The 21,604-nt window shown below is 47.7% G+C and overlaps 1 protein-coding gene across 1 annotated transcript in view; it reads right to left on the bottom strand.

Annotated features, from left to right (window-relative positions):
- arhgap40 (Rho GTPase activating protein 40) overlaps nt 1–410 on the bottom strand; it is a gene marked incomplete at both ends in the record, with an annotated part of 16,939 nt that extends 16,529 nt beyond the window's left edge. The window contains one exon of the mRNA XM_080548011.1: nt 268–410. Within this exon, the coding sequence (XP_080404137.1) occupies nt 268–410 (143 nt within the window). The remainder of the gene's footprint in view (nt 1–267) is intronic.
- Nucleotides 411–21,604: the final 21,194 nt, after the last annotated feature.

The following is a 21,604-nucleotide window of genomic DNA, read 5'->3' as shown; positions in this document are numbered from 1 at the left end:
GTGTAGAAGAAGATATACTACTCCAGTCCCCAGCTCACATCCGGGTGGCGGGGATCGAACAAGCGACCTTCCGATTGCAGGCCGCGGCCTCGCTAACCTCCAGGCTACCTGCCGCCCACCTGCAGGCTACCTGCCGTAGGCGGCAGCTGTTGTTCCGTACAGTACCACCTCTGTGCCGTGCCGTGTGAGCGGCCGGACCCTCATCCGCTGGGGCGGGCTCCTGCTGCTGCTGCGCACGTGTGGATCGGAAGCCTCAGCGGAACCTACCTGATCTTAGCAACGTGGTTGGCTGACTTGGCTCGCCTACTGAAGGGGCTGCGTGTGGGCCTGAGCCTCAGCCTGTTCAGCCTGGTAGGAGTCAGCAGCCTGCGGGGAGCCAGCCTGCTCAGGATCTCCTCTCTGCCTCCCATCATGTCCTCCTCGCAATGTGTTCTCACAGTAGAGTGAACTAGCTTGGTAAATCTCTTGGTAAAGCTCTCTCTCTGTTGTCTGTGTTGTAAGACGCTGCTCCGGTGCATTGCTCTCTGCTCAGTGGATGTTTGTGTGGTGAGGTGACAGCTTAGAGGAATGAGGGAGGTAGAGAGGGAGGGAGGTAGAGAGGGAGGGAGGTAGAGAGGGAGGGAGGTAGAGATGGAGGGAGGTAGAGAGGGAGGGAGGGAGGGAGGTACGCGTCTTTCAGATCACAGCCAGTCATTCTCACCTGCCCCCCTACTTCGAAGGACACACCCAGCCCAGCCCAGCCCAGCCCAGCCCAGTCCAGCCCAGCCCAGCCCAGCCCAGCCCAGCCCAGCCCAGCCCAGCCCAGCCCAGCCCAGGCCAGCCCAGCCCAGCCCAGCCCAGCCCAGCCCAGCCCAGCCCAGCCCAGCCCAGCCCAGCCCACCTGGAGAGGATTAACAACCTTCACCTCCTTCACCTTTTAACCTCAAAGGACCACAATGGAAACAAGCCTCTGGCTTTCTTGTGTCATCCTTGACAGGTTTTCTCTCTTTTATACATGTATGCTTGTATAAATGAGCCGATAACTGTACACCCCATTTTAAAAACATGTCAAATAAATTCATTCATTCATTCACCCGACCCCCCCCCGCACCTAAACACACAAATACACAAACATTAAGTGGAAATTCAGCTTCCTTCGAGTTTTAAATGAACTCGATTTAGACGTCTGCTCCAGATCGTAATCATAATAATAAACAAGAGTGTGATTTGAAATCAGTGACCTCGCTGAGGAGTGGAATTAAGCTGACTGTGAATCCCCTTACACGCCGCCCACCCTCACACAGCTCATAACCAGACTACTAACCACAGTACATCTGCTGTCCTTCTGCCAGGGAGGAGAATCATAACACACGCTTCACCACAGCTGAAGACAGAGCAGTAAATCAATCAAGTCAACTGGCGTGTGGAAAAATTGCTTTCATGACATCCTCATTCTTGAAGGTGAATTCCTGAAATTCCTGAAACTCTGAAAAAGGTAAGCTGTTTCTCAGGTGAAACAGGCTTAGCAGCATTTGCCGGAGCAGAGCCTACCAGAATCCTGCCCAACACATCCACTCTCTCTCCTTTCACTCTCTCCCCTGACAGGTGGACCATAAGCTCAGATGGCTGATAAAAGGAGAAAACAATCCTTTTTTTTGTTTTGAAAGTTATTAATTCATTATTTAATAATAATAACTAAATAGACACTAACCCTAATCCTAACCCTGTATTTGAAAGTGATATTTGATGATCAAAATCTGGTGTAGCCTATTAACCAGCATGAATCCTCATCATGATGTCAACAGGACAGTTGTATATACTACACCAGAAATATGAATGATAAGCCAGTCAACTTAAAGATGATATGCTTTTTGATTAGAGTAAAGAACATAAACCCTAGTTTACAGTGGAAGTGGCAAGCTAGTGACGCATGTAAGCCAACATAGTTAACATTCTGTATCCCTCATGTACTTTAACAGCAATTAGGATTGGTTGCACAAAGGCCTAAAGGGGCCTTTTAGTGAGTCATTTTGACTTAAACTTTGACTTAAACTATTTTGTCTTGAAGCGATGGAAAAGAACCAGAAACCCCTCTAGTGTTGGTGACCACAATCCCCCGGGGTTAAAGACGGAGGAATGAAAACAGAGAAATGAAGACAGTCGAGAATCTGATTGGCGGCGCTTCCTTGTTATGCCTCGGATACATCAGAAGAAAAAGAGCCTGCTTATTTATAAACCGTCTGAAAAGGTTCTTGCACTAACACACACTAACGCAACCTCTCCACCGTTACCAACTTATGATACCCATTGTGAGAGGGGGGGATTGGCATGCTCAACTCATTCATAAAACATCTTTCGGATGCAGGGTCCCAAGGACATATAAACAATCATCATTGTTTTACAAGGACTATAAATACGTACATGTCTTTGTCTTTGTACGTGTTTAACACAGAATAGATCACACACGTAATAAACCGCACATACTTCACGTCTGAAAGTGAAGAACGGATACAATTTCACCCGTTATTCTTTCTTCATTATTACGTTCCCCATTGACTGATGACTGAGAGACCACTAGTCTTCACAGGGGCTAACAAGGTCCTACATGTTTAAGCATGGTTAATCTTTACAAAATACTACAAAGTAGCCCCATAGCAGCTCTAGTAATGAGATATTCCATTTGGTCATCACTGACTGAATTCCACCCGAATCCTCTTATGCTCGAGAGAGAGAATTCAGGCATTCATGCAGACTTAAGACTAGTCTACCACAGGCTACACTGGTAATCGCAGCACATGTCCTGCCGGACAGAAATTGAGCCTCAATAACAGAATGTGGCTGTGGAGCTTCAATAAGCCTACACAAGCGCATTAAACATCCACACACAGTTCCGTTTCTTCTGTTTTCAGCACTCTGTATTTTCAGAGTAAACTTAAGATGAAAACAACGTAGATACCACCGACCAGGAAAATTAATCAAAATCAATATGTGGCCCCTAGACGCAGCCCCCCCCCACCCTCCCCCCTCCCCCCCATAACACAGACACTGATTTCAAAGAGTGATCAAGACAAAGGTTTTAAGGTAATCAAGGTTTTAAAGTAGGTAATCCATTCCACCCCAGCTCCAGAGGACCTGAATGAAGACACACGGCGGGGGGGTGGGGGGGGCATAGTGAAGCCTACCTGGCCTTGGCTCGTTTGCCCGAGCCCTGAGATCCACTCCAGCCCCACGGCATCCTGCTACTCTCCCGCCGACGGGCCGCCACGCAGCGTAGGAAACAGCAGATGCCCGCCCCCGGCAAGCTGTTTCCTTGTAATCTTCTCTGTGCCGTAAACACATTAGAGCAAGGGGACAGTCTCACTACTGGGGCTACGTCACACCGTCGCATCCTGAGGCAGGAAAGGAAAGGAAAAAGCTGGGAGCAGGAGGGAGTTGTTGCTGGGGCTGGGGGGGGGGGGCTGGGGGGGGCAACACAGCTCCTCTACTCTACCAACACTGCACATACTATGTGTTCTCAATAACCTACTAACCTAATAAAAAAAAACATACACCCATCCTCTCACACTATTAAAGGAAGGAAACTAGACTTCTCTTAACTTACGTTCTCTCTCTCTAGTGTCTCCTCTAGAGCCATGCTCCAGTTCCTTCTAGAACACTGCTACCAAACGTCCTAAATGGTCAATGTACTGCACTTATATAGCGCCTGGGTCTCACGAAGAGGAGTCTAGGGAGATTTGTTCCAAAGCGCTTTACGATGGCCTCTCATTCACCCGTTCACACACACATTCACACACCGATGGCGGCAAGCTACCATGCAAGGGTGCCGGCCCGCTCATTGGGAGCAATTTGGGGTTCAGTATCTTGCCCAAGGACACCTCGACATGTGGCCAGCTGGTGATCAAACCACCGACCTTGCGATCATTACACACCAGTTCTAACCCCTGAGCCACAGCCGCAGCCGTCCTACACGAGTAGCCCTGTCCTCCGCACTCACTGACCCTCACACACCTCACGCACTCTCTAGTGCCTTCTACGATGAGTACACGACCTCCGGCGACCTCCTGAATGGGATGATCCTCTCTCTGCACTTTCACATCCTGTCACCGATCGACTGCAGACACCTAACCTGACCTCTCACCCCCCTTGGTGTCACTCAAACCACTGCAACGACCCTGTCACCACCACTACTGGCCCCATGTCTGTCATTGGTTTCATTACCTCCTGGTCTTCGCCACGCAAGGAGCTGTTGTTGTTGTTGTTGTTTGTGATGGTGGTGTCAAACTGAGTTGCATTCATTTGATTATTCGTTCTAATCTGTCATGCTAGGATTGGCTCATTCCTGTTCGTTGGGAGGAGAGATGGTGGGGGGAACCAATCCAAACACATGTGTTGGGGTCTGGGGGCGGGGGGTTAATTCCTATTTACTCGATACATAGACGGCAGACACAGGCAGCCGGCCAGGGTTTATGATGCAGCAATCGGCTATGTGACACATACCACAGGGGTATACTTAACTGTACTTAGGATCAAGTTCCAAATCGGTTAAAACTATTTAATGTCTGTGTTGTTGTGGTAAGTAAGGTATGAGTCGAGGTATGACGAATACCATAAGCCCTTACAGTATACCTACATCTAAATCTATTGAATGCAATGTTTTCATATGAAATGGGTTGAAGGAGAGAGAGAGAGACTGTTTCTATTACACTGACAGGTCCACCAAGTGTGTGACTGTAGTCAGCAGAGCTCAGGAGACACACTAGGGCAGTGTGATTCCAAGCTAAGAGGTTGGATTAGCCCAGTCAGCTTATGCAGAGTCTACCCATTACCAGATCACCATAGATTAGAGAGAGAGAGAGAGAGAGAGAGAGAGAGAGAGAGAGAGAGAGAGAGAGAGAGAGAGAGAGAGAGAGAGAGAGAGAGAGAGAGGGAGAGAGAGAGACAGAGAGAGAGAGAGAGAGACCACTCTGGGCTTTCCCCTTACTTGCCCAGGCTGCAATCCTGCTTAGGCCCCAGTGTGTGCAGACTGCGGGGATGAGCAAAACCTCCTGGCGGGCCATCCTGTGACCCTGTGACCCTGTAGGCCAGGCCAACATGTGACACCACAGCAGGGTGAAGGAGAAAGAGGCAGAGAGAGAGAGAGAGAGACAGAGAGAGAGAGAGAGAGAGAGAGAGAGACAGCTTTACGATCTTCTTGCCAAGCACCTCTGACTGCCAGTGCAAGGAGGAAATGAGAGAGGAGGAGGAGAGGAGAGAAGAGGAGAGGAGAGAAGAGCTGTTTTCTTTTCTTTTAAGCTTTAAAAGCAGCAGTATTGGTCTACCTGGAAGGCAGCCTTGCGCTACTGACACGCCTCACAGAGACTGTGACTCACAGCCCGGCCTGCGCGTATATGATACACATAACAACACCACAGTGACACTGCACGGTAACACATGTGGGTGTGGTAACAGGCTTCTTAAAGTTAAGTGTTGCTCATTCCTTTTTAAGTGTTGTTTACACATTGTTTACCAGATGCGTTACATGTGTCTGCGTCTGTGGCTCAACCGGTAGAGCCGGCGGCGTCGTCTAATGATCGCAAAGTCGGCAGCTCGCAAGCGATTCGAATCAACGGTGGGCCACGTGTCCAAGTGTCCCTGAGCAAGGGGAGCGAACCCCCTAGCTGCTCCGCGGTTGCCTTCAATGGCTGTGACGCCTTGCCTAGATGCCCCCTCTAGAGCATAAATGCATTTTGTTGTACTCTGTGCAATCACAAACTTGTTATCCCTTTCTCTTTCCTTACAGAAACGCATGTGAGAGGTGGTGAGGGGCGGTTATGACGCAAGATAATTGATATGTCTGCCTTGTGCAGAAAACTTGAGGGACAAGGCTTGATTGAATTGGCTTCTTCATCTTGTGAGTGTGTGTCAGCCAGTGGCTTACAGTACACTACTGTACAAGCCCCGTTGTACAAACAGCTATTGCATGAAGGTGCAGCGTTGCCATGAACCGAACAACACAACAGATCTGCCACCGTAAAACACCGGCTATGCCATCATGCGCCGTTTCTCTGAACCACTGTCCCATGCCATCATCCCCTCAGTTAATCAGACTACAGCTGCCTACCTGCCTACCTCTTTAGGCCTACAGCATGACCAAGCCTCTGTTGAGAAACTCCCCTCACACCAGCTGGGACCAGTGGATTACAGGCTAGTTAGGGTACTGTCTGTCCGTCACTGCTTGCACCTATAATAAGATAGCCCGCTAAATCAAAAAGAAAGAGAAAGAGAAAGAGGGAGGGAGGGAGAGAGAGAGAGAGAGAGAGAGAGAGAGAGAGAGAGAGAGAGAGAGAGAGAGAGAGAGAGAGATGTAGTACTGACCACAGGCTTGCTAGGGTTTTGTTTCAGCTATATTAGTCATGCAGGACTGCAGTGCACTGCAGTGGGCGTGTAGACTAACCCCTCCTGGTGGGTTTACTGACAGAGGAACATTAAGCATCAATGTGAGAAACAATGAGATATGAAATATATGTGTTATTAAACTGCTCAGGTCTTAATGTATCTAATGTAACTAAATGAACTGGAACTTGAACTGCCGTCGACCCTACACTGACCCTTCCTATAATGCACGTGTATGTAAAAGCTATGTGTGTATCTTGGGGGTATGCAAAAGAGTTTTAACGTACATGTTATGTATGTTACGATAATGCTCTTGGTAAATACAAGTGATCTTAATCTTAAACCCAGTGAAGATGATAAGAGGTTGAGGTGGCTGATCATCTCAACCAATCAGAGGGTCGTTGTGAGAAATAGGATTCAACATGAGCAGGACCAACACTATACACAGCAGAAAGCATAATGGCGACCCATAATGGACGTTTCACATCCCATCATGTAATGGGAAGTAACAGCCTGGCCTTACCATTATAGACCAGTTTACCAGCACAGACCAGTATAATAGGCAAGGCAAGGCAGATTTATTTATAGATCTATTATACCAATAGAATCGGACAGAATAGCAATTATGATTATTACTTTGTCAATATAATCGATTAAAAATACTAATAGGGACCACCAGAAAGTCCTATAGATTCTCCCAACGGTTTCGAATGCGAAATTAATTTGCACTTCAACGCAATTAATCTATACATTTATATATATATTTTTGGCGCATATTCAATTCCAATGTGGATAACATAATCAACTGTCCCCCTGTTTAGTTTACACAGTAGCCTGTTTAGCTGTGGTATATACTGTAGCCCTATACGTGGCTTATAATGTAACTATTCAGTGATCCAAGAATTATATTGTTGTTCCCTCCAATGCGTTTGAGAAACTAAGCATAACTGTTCAAGTGACCCACATAGATGCAGGTGCATCTATAGATCTAATATGCAGGTGCATCTATAGATCTAATATGCAGGTGCATCTATACATCTATATGCAGGTGCATCTATAGATCTAATATGCAGGTGCATCAATAGATCTATATGCAGGTGCAGCGCGCACGAGCATCAAGACAAAGAAGTTTTGCTGCATTGTGCAGCACTGCAGGCAACCCTAGCAACAGGTCTTGACACCCTAGCAACCAGAAACGCTTTGCGACACAGGAACCGAAACAGTAACAGTTCAGCACCCCAAAAAAAATGTGCATGCATTTAACACTAACGCAACATAGTATCGATAATACTAAAACACTGAACACAATGTATCATGATATTACTTAGCGACGGGTATTTGGAATTCAGGAGGGTATGCATCATATTATGTTATACCGTATGTTGCTCTCTCCATAGATGATGGGATGGGTGATTTATCGAATCAATCGAACGAATCTTACCTGTGTGATAAACATTCGACCCCCGGTGTGCGCGTGCGGTGCAGCCTATCCCGGAGTGTTATAATAACGGGATTCTCTGCCGTAGTAGTGACAGATGGTACGGCGGGGCTGCCATCCACGTTATCCTCCTCATCTTGCGATGACGTCACTGGAGCTCAACAATATCCCCATATAGGACATGTGTGGTACTACTGTATGGAGGACCAAGTCTGTCAAAATTAACAATAAATATATAGATACATAAATGAATGTATGTGGAAAAGAATGTGGAAAAGAAAGAATGAATGTGGAAAACAAAGAATGAATGTGGAAAACAAAGAATGAATGCGTAAAAGAATAAATAAATATATAAATGTATTTCGTTATTACTGGGTGTATTCATTCATTTATTTGTTCATACATTCATTTATGTATCTATATATTTATTGTTAATGTTGACAGACTTGGTCCTCCATACTACTGTAGTTGAGGCTTTCTACCCTATTTCTGGTGCTTATATATAATTTAAAAAATGTATATGCATCAGTGCAATAATTCTCCCAATATAGCCTACTGATGACAATCTCTATCATAGGCTTTGAATACGTCCATAGTGTCCCTACTGTATATCATGATATTTCTTATTCGTGTGTGTGTATGTGTGTGTGTGTGTGTGTGTGTGTGTGTGTGTGTGTCTGTGTGTGTGTGTGTGTGTGTGTGTGTGTGTGTGTGTGTGTGCGTGTGTGTGTGTGTGTGTGTGTGTGTGTGTGTGCGTGTGTCACCATTCCTCACTCCATTCCATACATCACAATGACCCTGTCCTCCGATTTGTAACTCCACCAGTCTCCACTGATTCCCCCCCCCGAACCCCAATAACATTGAGGTTGCATACCATACAAAATACACCAATACAAACGTTTCTAAAAACACATCATATCTCACTCATGTACTAAGGCTACTCCATTGGCCTTACTACAGTGGATTTGCTTCTATAGAGGAAAGATGTTTTTTTTTTTTTTTTTACTGGACAGATACAATTCTATCAGGCTTCCTGTTTTTGTTTTCATTTTCCCTTTGGTTTCTTTCAGACACTTCAGTGGGGCCAGTGTTGTCCACCAGCTCCGAGGGCAGTAAAACAGCCTCTCTCTTCCTGCCATTGTTCCATCACAGACTCAGACTGGGGTTAGCTAAGACACACCTCCCGGGTTTAATTCTCATAGTTTCCATGGATACAGTGAGTATGGCAGCAAATGATGAGATACCACCAGCAGTTAAAATGGAGTATGAAAAAAAGAAGGAATTCCTAGAGATATTCTGAAAGTGTATATTAATCCTACCCCCGGTTCCCTCTGCAATCCCTCACAGATGTATAATATTGATATTATGTCATAACTTTCATAATCCATCTCCTGCGATAGGGAATCAGAGGAATGTCCAATTGGAATGGAAAGGGCCTGCTCTGAGGGGCTTTGAGCTGCTGGGTGATTCCTTTTCATGTCGGCCACTATAGTATGTTCTAAAGAGCTCTACGCCTCTGTAGACCAGTGTGGGTACCACTGATTTGTGTGCGACAATAAACAACACCAGTTTTACCTCCAAATCCATCCTTTGTCTGAGCTGCTCTCAGGACTATCTCACCTAAAAAAATAAATACAACCCTTTTAAATGCTTTTTAAATGGCTCAGTGTTTCAAGAGGAGACTCTCTCTTAGAGGGCCGGTGTGTCACTTGGTTTGGATCCAGCCGATACTGAACATGTTTACCTTAGAGAGTCTGGCTCAGGCCCCTATCCGCTGGCATGCTCATGTGTGTGAGTCAAGCTGGATTCTATTGTCTTACCACCTGGAACCTTCACTGTCTGGGTGTGTTTGTGTGTGTGTGTGTGTGTGTGTGTGTGTGTGTGTGTGTGTGTGTGTGTGGACCCAAGGTCCTGCTGTGTAGGCCTGTCTATCATATTTCACACAAACACATGAGAGCTAGCCTGTGGCTGTTTGGTGTATGATACTAAAAAGAGTCATCATGTACAGAAACAAGCAGATCCAAACAGTACATGAATAATAAATCATAAGATATAAGACAATACTCTGGAACAGCTATACTGCATTCGTATGCAATGTCAATGAGTGGGCAGAACTAGTTTACTTATGTCACAAACCTAGGAAAACTAGGATTATGCTATGGGCACCAGTGAACATACATTGTGTTACAATCCATGAATGGCATGCTTGTTCTTTTGGGATAAAACAGGTTAACTTGAGTGTAGCCTGCCTACGTATTATGTAAAGTAACAAACAATGGCCACTATTCAAGCTGGACAAAACCCCAGTGCTATTTTTAACATGCTCTTATGCCTTTCATTCATACTAATATCCTGTTCAGGGATTAACCCTGACATTAACCCTGAGCTAAGACCAACAGGGTGGTTGAATCTGAGTTCAAAAGGGGTCTGGACAGGCTGTAGAGAAAGAGAGGGATCGACAGAGAGATGAAGAGAGGAGTGAGAGAGAGGTGTGCATTAGACATCAGATCATTGTTGAATTTAATTCCATCTCAAAAGGGATACAATTAATCAGGGTGCATCAGCATCCTGCTTTGAAAGTAAAGTTAAAATACTTGTTATGATTGTCTGGGGGATCATGAAATCTAATGGAATACATTTAAATCCTTAAATCTGAGTAAATTGGATTTAAAAGGAGAATATTATGCATGTACACTACACATACAGTACAGTAGACCACCTTAAGTGAGCAGGTGGATGTTTAGAATGTTATGTTATTGTTTAAGTAGTAAGAATGTTATTTGTTTAGGGTTAGTAAGTAGTATTAGCCTAACTTATTCTTGATTCTTCATAACTGGCTTGAGATTTGTCCACTGATATCATGAATAGCAGAAACATATCGCATATCATTGTTACTTAGAACACCAGAATGGTGGCTTGTGTATTGTCATGTTTGTCATGTCACATTTGGATCCAGTGTGGCTCAAACCCTCCCCCTTGTGGCCTTCCTGCAGAAGTCGATTATGTCTTTCATTTTGCATACTCTCAAAATAGTAAACATTAGTGTGTGTGTGTGTGTGTGTGTGTGTGTGTGTGTGTGTGTGTGTGTGTGTGTGTGTGTGTGTGTGTAAATGATGGCCACATGTCTCTCTCCTCTGTCCCATCATGTTCTGCGCGGCCATCATTTACACACACACACACACACACACACACACACACACACACGCACACGCACACGCACACGCACACGCACACGCACACACGCACACACGCACACACGCACACACACACACACACACACACACACACACACACACACACACACACACACACACACACACACACACACACACAGCTCTAGGAGGCATATACGAACGGATATGTTGTTTACAAATAAATAATGCCCATATTTGTACTTGCTGGCTTAACTTCCCATATGGAATACATGTTACAGTTATTCCATAATAAATGTCCCTTTGGTGTGTGCATATGCTATCCGATTGAGTTTCTATTTTAGCCATCCTAAAAGCGTTCATTTTGCGGTATTGTAGGTGTCGTTAGTCAAAAAAGTTATTGATCGCAGTAATTGCTTTTCTTTTTATAAAGATGAGTCCAAAAGTGTCCTACCTCAACCCACAAGACGCACGTTCACCAGACCAGTGCATAATGCGCCAACGCTTGATAGTTTGCAAACAAGCACGAAATAACGTGAAGCAATAATGACATTGTAAATAAGTAGACGCGTAGACCTGGATACATACCATATAGGTTATAGGCCCAGATCAAAGTCATTTGTTGAATATTAGACAATACTGTGACCACAGGCTATGCGCCCTTACGCAATGGCATCAGTGTACAAGCTCACCCATGCTTACATCCTCCTGGTCCTTCTGCTCCAATACTGTCAAGTCTTATCATCCAATAATTAATAATAATTTTGCCATTTAGCAGACGCTTTTATCCAAAGCGACTTACAATTACGAATTACAGGGACATTCCCCCTGGAGTAACTGAGGGCTAAGTGCCTTACCCAAGGGCACACTAGTAGTGGTGTGGCTTCAGGCGGGATTTGAACTCACAACCTTCCGATCCCAAGTCCAACTCACTATCCACTAGACCACCACTACCCCCCATCCATTATCCATTACCCCATATATACTGTATATACTGTCATCAATTCAGTCATTTCATTTATGTTCATACCTGAACATCTAATTTCCCCAGATATAGGCTACCATGCACGCCAAACAACGATTTTCACTATTCTGGAGGGTTCTCTCATTTATGTATCTACCTATGGGCAGTTAAAAGCCATGCATAGCGAAGTGGATTAGGCATTTGTGCTATTAACCACCTGACCTCCCACACAGTACACCGGTGATATGATTATATACTCACATTATGAAATGTCTCACTAAGTCTCTCCATCGAGAGATGATATCTATCATAAAAGGTTACTTTTAGGTAGGTGTTATTGCTGGTTATGTGCAGAGGACGCATGTTTTTTTGCCTTTGTTTCGTTGATTATAAAATTAAAAAAGTAAAAAAAGAAGACTTCCTAAATATACCACTAGGTAGAGCTCTTAACCTTCCATGCGATAACCTTGATGGACATACAGTAATACAGGCAGTGCACCATTACACCTATCCCATAAGGCGTGTATTCTGACCCTTTCCTCCAAGATTGACTGTATCACAGTGTACCTTATCTATGCCTTGTTAATTACTGTATGCACAAGCATGTGTGGCTCAGTTGGCATAGCCTAGCAAGGTTGTGGGTTTGATTCCCATTGGGCCTATACAATAAATGTATACATACAGTCACTGTAGTGTATGCTACTTTGGATAAAAGTGCCAGCTAAATGGCATATTTTGACATTTACATTTTGACATTTAGCAGATGCCTTTATCCAAAGCGACTTACAACAAGTGCATTTGTCTAAAGTAAGTGAATCATACTTTTATTTACATCTCTGTGCCTCAGCCCATTGCTGAGAAGATTATGGAATATAAAACTGACTTTGAGTGTAAATACATATAACACTGGTGGTGCTTTGAGGTCTGGCTGACTAAAACAAGGTCTTAAGCAAGATGTTGTCGGTTTTTAGTAGAGTGCAGTGTCCTGTCTTTGCTCAACCCCCACAATGCTTTGTTCTCGCAAAGGCCATCAGAAATACAGACCGCCAACACAATGGTTCCCTCTTAAACCCGAAATGTAATTATCTCTCTTTTGTTTTGTTTTGTTTGGAGCTATAGAAGCTATAATATTGGTACCTCTGTGTTGTTGCAACATAGGAGCCTTCCAGGAACTTGAAAGCACAATGATTTGATGTAGGACTGAGCTTTGTGATCTGACTTGCATTGGCCTAAAGCCATAGGTGAAAGTGGGCCGGAACGGTCCGGTGCTGCGTTCCGGCAAGACTTTCTGTGCCACAACGCCGTTGGGGGAAGAGATGCAGCTGCCTGTCAATCAAAATCCGATTGCTGCAGAGTGCAGAAGAGCTATGCAAATAGAACCTCCTCCACCTGTCCTGAGATGTCATCACAATCAGTCTGGGCTGTTTGAAGATTTAAAATCAGATCTGCACCTGGATTCAGACGAATGGTATCAAACACATTGACCATTGATACCATTCCTAATTCCATTCCATACATTATAATGAGCCTATCCTCCGATTTCTACCTGCACCAGCCTCTCCTGGTATCGACAGAAGCAGAAGCAATCACGATCCATAATTTCCAACAAGGAAACACATGGCTGACGTTATGTTTCCTTGCGTCTATTTTAATACCTTTGAAAAGGACATGTTAATAAACGATGAAGGTTGGGGTAGTAGCCTATAGTTCCTGTAAGAAACTCAAACCACTTTCACCCCTGCCTAAAGCCAGTCTTATGTAGCCAATATCACCAAACCACGTTGTCCTCGCTCCTCCTTTGGAGGTCTGGAGAACAACAACAAGCAGCCCTTATGTGTGGGTTCTTGTAACCTTGCAAGCGCATTCTCCCATCGTTCCATCCAGTTCCATCCAAACCAGATTGGCTAAAATTCTCCACACCTCCAAAAGAGGCATGTTGGAGGTACAGGGCTACGCGAGACTTCCCCTCGTCCCCAGGCTATTATTGCGAACAGTGGGCAGAAGTGGTCAGTGAATGCCAGTTCAAGTTGTGGTTAAAGCCAAGACACTGACGCTAAATGCATGTAAACTGGTAGGGGTTGATGACAGGGTTGTCAAGGAGAGTTGACTACCCCCTGGCAGGACACAGTGCTTTGAGTGCCACAGACGGGTATTTATGACTTGCTCTGACCGGTTTGACAAAACCACAGAATAATCCATGTTTGGCAAACGGATTGGAGCTAAATATAGACACCGATGATGACAGACACTGGCTCCCTGCAGTGTCCTTGGAAATCTGATGTGTTTGAGGCTTTGGCATTGGTGCTCCACAACATCTAGAGATGTAAAACTGTCAGTGCAGCAGTAGGTCAACATGGATTAAAAGCGTCTGCTAAATGCCCCCCCCCCCCCCCCCAGAAGGTCAGTGAAATTTCAGAAGCAGCAGCAGCAGCTATTGGATGATGATGATTTAGCTAGCTATCAAAAACAGGATGTTATTTAACATAAACTCATTAGAGCAACCGTCCAAACGGTTGATTCATGTCTCGTTTGAGCTGAGACATCAGCAGTATGCAAATATCTCAAAGCGGTCCTGATCCAAGAGAACAAATTAGTTTGGAAAGGATCCATTCTAGGACCATGGCGGCACTATCTCTTCTTCACTCACTGGAAAGCTGTCTGCATGGCAACACTCCCGAACAGAACTAATCCCACCTGACTGAGGTTGCTGAAAACTATATTTTGGGGTTGCTTTTAACAACCTTGAACCTCCATAAAAGGTTCTTCCTTGCTGTGGGAGAACCCGCTTGAAGAACCCCTTTTGGGTTCCACATAAAACTCTTTTGGTTTCCATTTAAAGTAGAACCCTTTGCTCACTCAACTTTCTGTGGGATATTTCACACTTCCTTCATCAACCTCAATCTGTGGTGTTTTTTGTTTTGTTTTGTTTTTTCTTGTTTTTGTTTAGTTTTTTTTCTTGTTTTTGTTTTGTCTTTTGTTGTTATAACTATTTCTTTCTACACATGTTCGAAATAAAGCTTTCATTCATTCATTCATACACACCACCACATTTTAAATGCGGTTACCATATCCGGCTTCTAGCTACATTTGCTGGGGGTTCCTGCTTATCCATTCCATAAACCAAGACTACAATCCATGTTTGGTTTACATCAGCTGTCAGGTTCACAGTAAAAGCTCACCAGAAGAAACACACCAATGTGTAGGGTATCAGGAAAGTATACAAACCCAGAGAAACCCTTCAAGACTATACCCTTGCCTGTCTCATATTAGTGACTCAATAAATCCTCATAAATGCTCCTATTCGATGCACCTAAAAGCTGAAATTGCTCAAATGATCACATTTGTGTCACTTTGTTGATGTCTCAATGAACACATGACACCCGGTGGCCAGCCAAGTGGAGAAGAGGCGTGTGTTCTGTCATGCTGTCTGTCAGACAGCCCCGGGTTTAACTCATGTGTTGAAATGACAGACAGACAGACAGCCATGACAACTGGGAGAGCAGCAACTGTCTAGAGCTATGCAAATAGAACCTCCTCCACCTGTCCTGAGATGTCATCACAATCAGTCTGGGCTGTTTGAAGATTTAAAATCAGATCTGCACCTGGATTCAGATGTTGGATCTTGGATCTCCTTCCTGCTAGAACTGGTGAATTGATTATTCACTTGCTTAGTCAAATGTATCCATTGTAAGTGGAATAAGGCGTCTGCTAAATGGCAAAAATGTAAATGTAAATGTAAAATGTCCTCACAGGATTATTGAAATTGATTAAAAAACAAAATCAAATCAAATCCAAGCAACAACCATTTTTGGTCCATGTCTCTTAGTTCCTACCAGGAAAAAAACAGAGCAAAGCTGCAAAATGTTCAGCAACGGTTAAAGGCAGGGACTATCCATATGTGGATAGTACAGCAGTCACACTAGTCTAGAAAACATGTACTGTATCGACCAGGGGAGGTTGGTGGAGGTAGAAACTGGAGGATGGGCTCATTGTAATGCATGGAATTAAATGATGAATGGTATCAAACACATTGACCCTTGATACCATTCCTAATTCCATTCCATACATTATAATGAGCCTATCCTCCGATTTCTACCTCCACCAGCCTCTCCTGGTATCGACAGACTCTAGGGATGTGGCCACGCTGACTTAAGCATGACACAGATCAAAAGTTAATACTATACCAACTAAATAAATGCATGAATACCATAGGGGTACTTATATTAATATCCATTGAATAACGCTTACATTGATGTGTTATTGATTGCAACAACCCAAAGTGGTTGTTGATGAACACACAGTAAATCACAATTGACATGCTGACATCTCACCAGTAAGGTTTGACAAGGCGGACTCATGGGGCCCACCTGGCATCGATCCAATCTGCACCATGGGAGGACAGATCGATGCCGAGCAGAACAATTATACTCTGAAGACATGTAGTCCACTTGCAGCTCATGTAGTACAGCACAAACTGAACATACATTTGATTTATTTCGAGGCAACAACATGGCTGGCAATCAGATGTCTTTTCGCCTGCCTGCCTGCCTGCCTGCCTGCCTGTCTGCCTGCCTGCCTGTCTCTCTTTGTCTGTCTGTCTGTCTGTCTGTCTGTCTGTCTGTAAGTCATGCCTACTAGCTAAACTAATATTGTATAATTAATCAGCTAAACTAATTTTCAATGACTGTAAATCTATCCATATAATCACCAGCTGCTTTACTATTTATTCAAGCTACTCCCTAGTCCCTAGTCCCTACCGGTGCCGCTGTTTCTGCTGAATCAGCATCTCTCGTCTCTGATGGATGGCCACTTGTACTCTAAATGTTTGATGATCCAAACATTTTATTCATCTGAACCAGCCCAACACCGCCACTCATAACTGTGTGTTTTTGGGTTTTGTTTATTAATGTGACTGAGCGTAACCAAAAAGCCTTTTTCCCTCATGCTGAAAAAACTTGAGTGGCGACATCACGATTCCATAAAATATGTAGAGACTACAGTCTACATCTCTAAAGGGGGAAGTACCCTGCCTCCACCACTGCCATGGGATGCAGGAGGAGGAGGAGGAAGAGGAGGAGGAGGAGGAGGTGGAGGGGGAGGAGGAGGAGGAGGAGGAGGAGGAGGAGGAGGAGGGGGAGGAGGGGGAGTAGAAGGGTTAGAAAGGTAGGGTTTTAGGAATAAGACACACTCCTGACCTAGTTTTACAGACCCTAGGTGATAAGATATCAAACAGTATAGTGCAATATGATACCAACCATAAAGCATAGCTATTTTACTATCTCTGTGCTTGGCTAGCAGAACTGCCAATAGTTTTATATAGAATCATTTCTGCCAATCTTTTTTAATATAGAGTCATCTCTACATGAGCTCAGTCATTATTCATAATAAAATGTTCAAGAGGAGACTTGTGTTACAGTACAATTTCAATTCAATTTCTGTCGAAATGACCTCATATCTTCCTTACCTGTTAAATTCCCAAAAGTTGCTGACAGCATCAGAGCTGAGATATTGTCACTGGACCACGGGGGCCTTGGGACATTGTTGGCATTCCGGAATTCTTAATGAGACACATGGCTGTGAAATGAATTACCTCAGCCCCAAGAATCCCTATAGTGGCAATAGCTTTTCTCCTGTCAGTAGGTGACAGGAGAGAGCGATAGATGCAGGTGACAGGAGAGATGCACATAATATACTATATATATCAGAAGCACTGTTTTCATCAAAGACCCTAAAGAAGCAATGCATTTCTTATGATAGATAGATAAATAGATAGATAGATAGATAGATTGTTATGACACGGGGGCGAGGGAGCTCAAGGGCACGACACCGGAGGCAGAATATAGTGTTAGCCCCGTAGGGTATTTATTTACAGTGCAGGTGGGTGGAAACACAGATGATGAGTCCGGAGGTTTCAGCCTGGCGGGCTGGGGGTTTCAACCTGGCGGGATGGCGGTAGTGGTTGGCATAGGCTGTGGAGGAACAGGAAAGCAGGGTAAGTCTCCACGGTAAGCCAGTACACAAGATATCAACGAATCACAAGAATAGGCACAAGAGCAAAGTTCATAACTAATCACAGCGGATACTTGCCAGGTCATTCTTAGGGAAGAACTGACGATGATTGAAGGGAGTCCAGGGTAGATGTAGCCAGAGGGTTGATTGGGGAGTGGAGACAGGTGTGTGGGTTTGACTGTGGCTGGATAACCCTCCAATCACCGGGAACGAGCTTCACCTGCGGCGGAGAGCACGCTGTGCTCGGGTTGTGGGGGCGGGGGAGGGCGTGTGTGACGGCCCAGCCGTAACAGGACCCCCCCCCGAGGGGGAGCCTCCTGGCGACCGGCCCGGAGCCTCCGGGTGGGCCCGATAGAAGTCCCTGAGGAGGACTGGGGACATGATCTGGGACCGGGGAATCCAGCTCCGTTCCTCTGGGCCATATCCTTCCCAGTCCACCAGGTACTGGAAACCCCGGCCACAGCGACGAGCCCTGAGGAGCCTCCTTACCGCCCACTGGGGGTGGCCATCCACCAACTGAGGAGGGGGCGGTGCAGGGGCTGGTGGCATCAGGTCGCTGGCGACATGGGGCTTAACCCGGGAGACGTGGAACACCGGGTGGATCCGACGGAGGGAGTGAGGGAGGACCAGCCGGATGGCAGCGGGGTTGATGACCCGGTCGATGACGTAGGGGCCGATGTACCTCGACGCCAACTTCCGGGAGGGGACATTGAGGGGGAGATCCGCCGTGGAGAGCCAGACCCTCTGGCCCACCTGGTACACCGGAGCTGGAGTGCGACGACGGTTGGCGCTTCGGGTAGTTCGGGCGGTGGCCCGAAGCAAGGCCGAGCGTACGGAGGTCCAGACCCGACGACAGCGAAGGAGGTGTGCCTGGACTGATGGTACCGACGCTTCGCCCTCCTGGGTAGAAAGCAGGGGTGGCTGGTACCCCAAGGAGCACTCGAAGGGGGACCGGCCGGTGGCTTCATTCACCATGGCGTTCAGGGAGTACTCCACCCAGGGTAGGTCCTTGCTCCAGGAGGATGGATGGAGGGAGGACATGCAGCGGAGTGCCGACTCCAGGCTCTGGTTGGCTCTCTCCGCCTGCCCATTGGTCTGGGGATGGTAGCCGGAGGAGAGGCTGGTCGTGGCCCCAATCCCCGAACAGAAGGCCTGCCACACCTTGGATGTGAACTGGGGGCCACGGTCGGAAACCACATCCTGGGGAAGCCCGTAAAGCCGGAAGACGTGGGTGGTGAGTAGCTCCGCCGTCTCCGCCGAGGTCGGTAGCTTTGCCAGAGCTACCAACCGCACGGACTTGGAGAAGCGGTCCACGATGGTGAGGATGACCGTGTTGCCTAGGGACGGGGGAAGGCCGGTCACGAAGTCCATGGCGAGGTGGGACCACGGTCGACCGGGCACGGGTAGAGGCCGCAGCAGTCCTGAAGGCGGCCGGTGGGATGCCTTGCTGCGAGCGCAGGTAGGGCAGGCCGAGACGAACTCCCTGACGTTCGCGGCCATGGTGGACCACCAGAACCGCCGGCGCAGGAAGGACAGTGTGCGTAGGGCCCCAGGATGGCAGGCGAAGCGGCTGGCGTGGCCCCACTGCATCACCTTGGTTCTGACGGCGTCCGGGACGAAGAGACGGCCGGGGGACCCCGGTCGGGGATCTGGCTGGGTGCGCTGTGCAGCTCTGACCACCGCCTCGATCTCCAGGGTGACCACTCCAACGACCCGGGAGGATGGAACGATGGTGTCAGGAGTGGTGGGTTCCTCCTCTGCGGCATGGAGCCGAGAAAGGGAGTCAGCCTTGGCGTTCAGGGAGCCCGGACGGAACGTGAGGTGGAAGTTAAACCGCCCGAGGAACAGGGCCCAGCGTGCCTGACGGGAGTTCAACCGCCTGGCCGACTTGATGTAGGTTAGGTTCTTGTGGTCCGACCAGACGGTGAAGGGGTGCTCTGCGCCCTCCAGCCAGTGCCGCCACTCGTGGAACGCCTCCACCACCGCCAGCAGCTCGCGGTTCCCGATGTCGTAGTTGGCCTCGGCGGAGGTATAACGGCGGGAGTAGAAGGCGCAGGGGTGCACGGTCTGGTCCTCCGATCGTTGAGAGAGCACGCCACCGACGCCCGTGTCTGAGGCGTCCACTTCCACAATGAAGGGCCTAGAGGGGTCTGGGTTGATTAGGACCGGCGCCGAGGTGAAGAGCCTCTTCAGGTCACTGAAGGCAGCGCTGGCTGCTGGTGTCCACGTGAACTGGCGCAGGGGGGAGGTGAGGGCAGTGAGGGGGGCGGCTACCCGGCTGAAGTCCCGGATGAATCGCCGGTAGAAGTTGGCAAAGCCGAGAAATGACTGCAGCTGTTTCCGGGTGGTAGGTTGGCCCCACTCGACGACGGCCCGAGTCTTCTTGGGGTCAGGGCGAGTCAACCCACCCTCCACGATGAGCCCCAGGAATTCCACCGAGTGAGTGTGGAACGAGCACTTCTCAGCCTTAATAAAAAGGCGATTCTCCAGTAGGCGCTGGAGGACTAGGCGGACATGTTGGACATGCTCCTCAGGGTTCCTGGAGAATACTAGGATGTCATCCAGGTAGAGGACGACAAAGATGTCCAGCATGTCCCTGAGGACGTCGTTCATGAGGGCCTGAAAGACGGAGGGGGCGTTAGTGAGACCAAAGGGCATGACCAGGTACTCATAGTGGCCACGGGGGGTCTTGAACGCCGTCTTCCACTCGTCACCCTCACGAATCCGGACCAGATGGTAGGCGTTCCGGAGGTCCAGCTTAGTGAAGATGGTGGCCCCAAGGAGGGGCTCAAAGTTGGAGCTCATGAGGGGGAGAGGATAGGTGTTCCGGACGGTGATGGCATTGAGCTCACGGTAGTCAATGCATGGCCTGAGGGTTCCATCCTTCTTCTTCACGAAGAAAAACCCCGCTGCCACCGGGGAGTGTGATGGACGGATGAGCCCCTCAGCCAGACAGTCGGAGATGTAGGTGTCCATGGCTGCCTTCTCCGGGGGGGCAAGGTTGTAGAGGCGACTGACCGGAAGTTTGTTGCCCGGGCGGAGCTCGACGGCACAGTCGTAGGGCCGGTGAGGCGGCAGGGTGCGAGCACGCTCCTTGCTGAAGGCCTCTCCGAGGTCGTGGTAGACCTCTGGGATGGAGGAGAGGTCAGGGGGAGCCGGAGGCGGTCGCAGAGGCGATGTGGGGGTATGGGCGGCACGGAGGCACCGGGCGTAGCATGCGGTACTCCAGCTCAGGATACGTCCCTCACCATAGCTGACATGGGGAATGTGGAGCTCGAGCCACGGTCGTCCCAGGATGAGCGGGGACTGGGGGGTCTTGAGGATGTAAAACCGGATCTCCTCCACATGGTTCCCCGAGACGGTCAAGGAGAGGGGTGTAGAGCGGTGGGTGAGAGGCCCCAGGCTGTGTCCGTCTAGGGCTGAGACGGAGAGGGGGGTCTCGAGGGCAACGAGGGGAACGGCAGCTGAGCGGGCCAGCTGGGCGTCCATAAAGTTCTCGTCTGCTCCCGAGTCAATAATGGCCTCGACCGTGAGGTTCTGCCCCTGCCAGGAGAGGGTGACAGAGAACCTGGCTGGGCTGGTGGTAGGTGGGGATTGAGAGGCACGGCTCACCCGGATTCCCCCTTCGGGTGAGCCTGCCCTTTTGATAGGGACGGGCAGGTGTCACGGAGGTGTCCCTTCTCTCCACAG

Source organism: Nansenia antarctica (assembly GCF_963989245.1).
Source record: "Nansenia antarctica genome assembly, chromosome: 18".
Classification (NCBI taxonomy): Eukaryota; Metazoa; Chordata; class Actinopteri; order Argentiniformes; family Microstomatidae; genus Nansenia; species Nansenia antarctica.
This window is presented reverse-complemented; position numbering and strand designations above follow the sequence as displayed.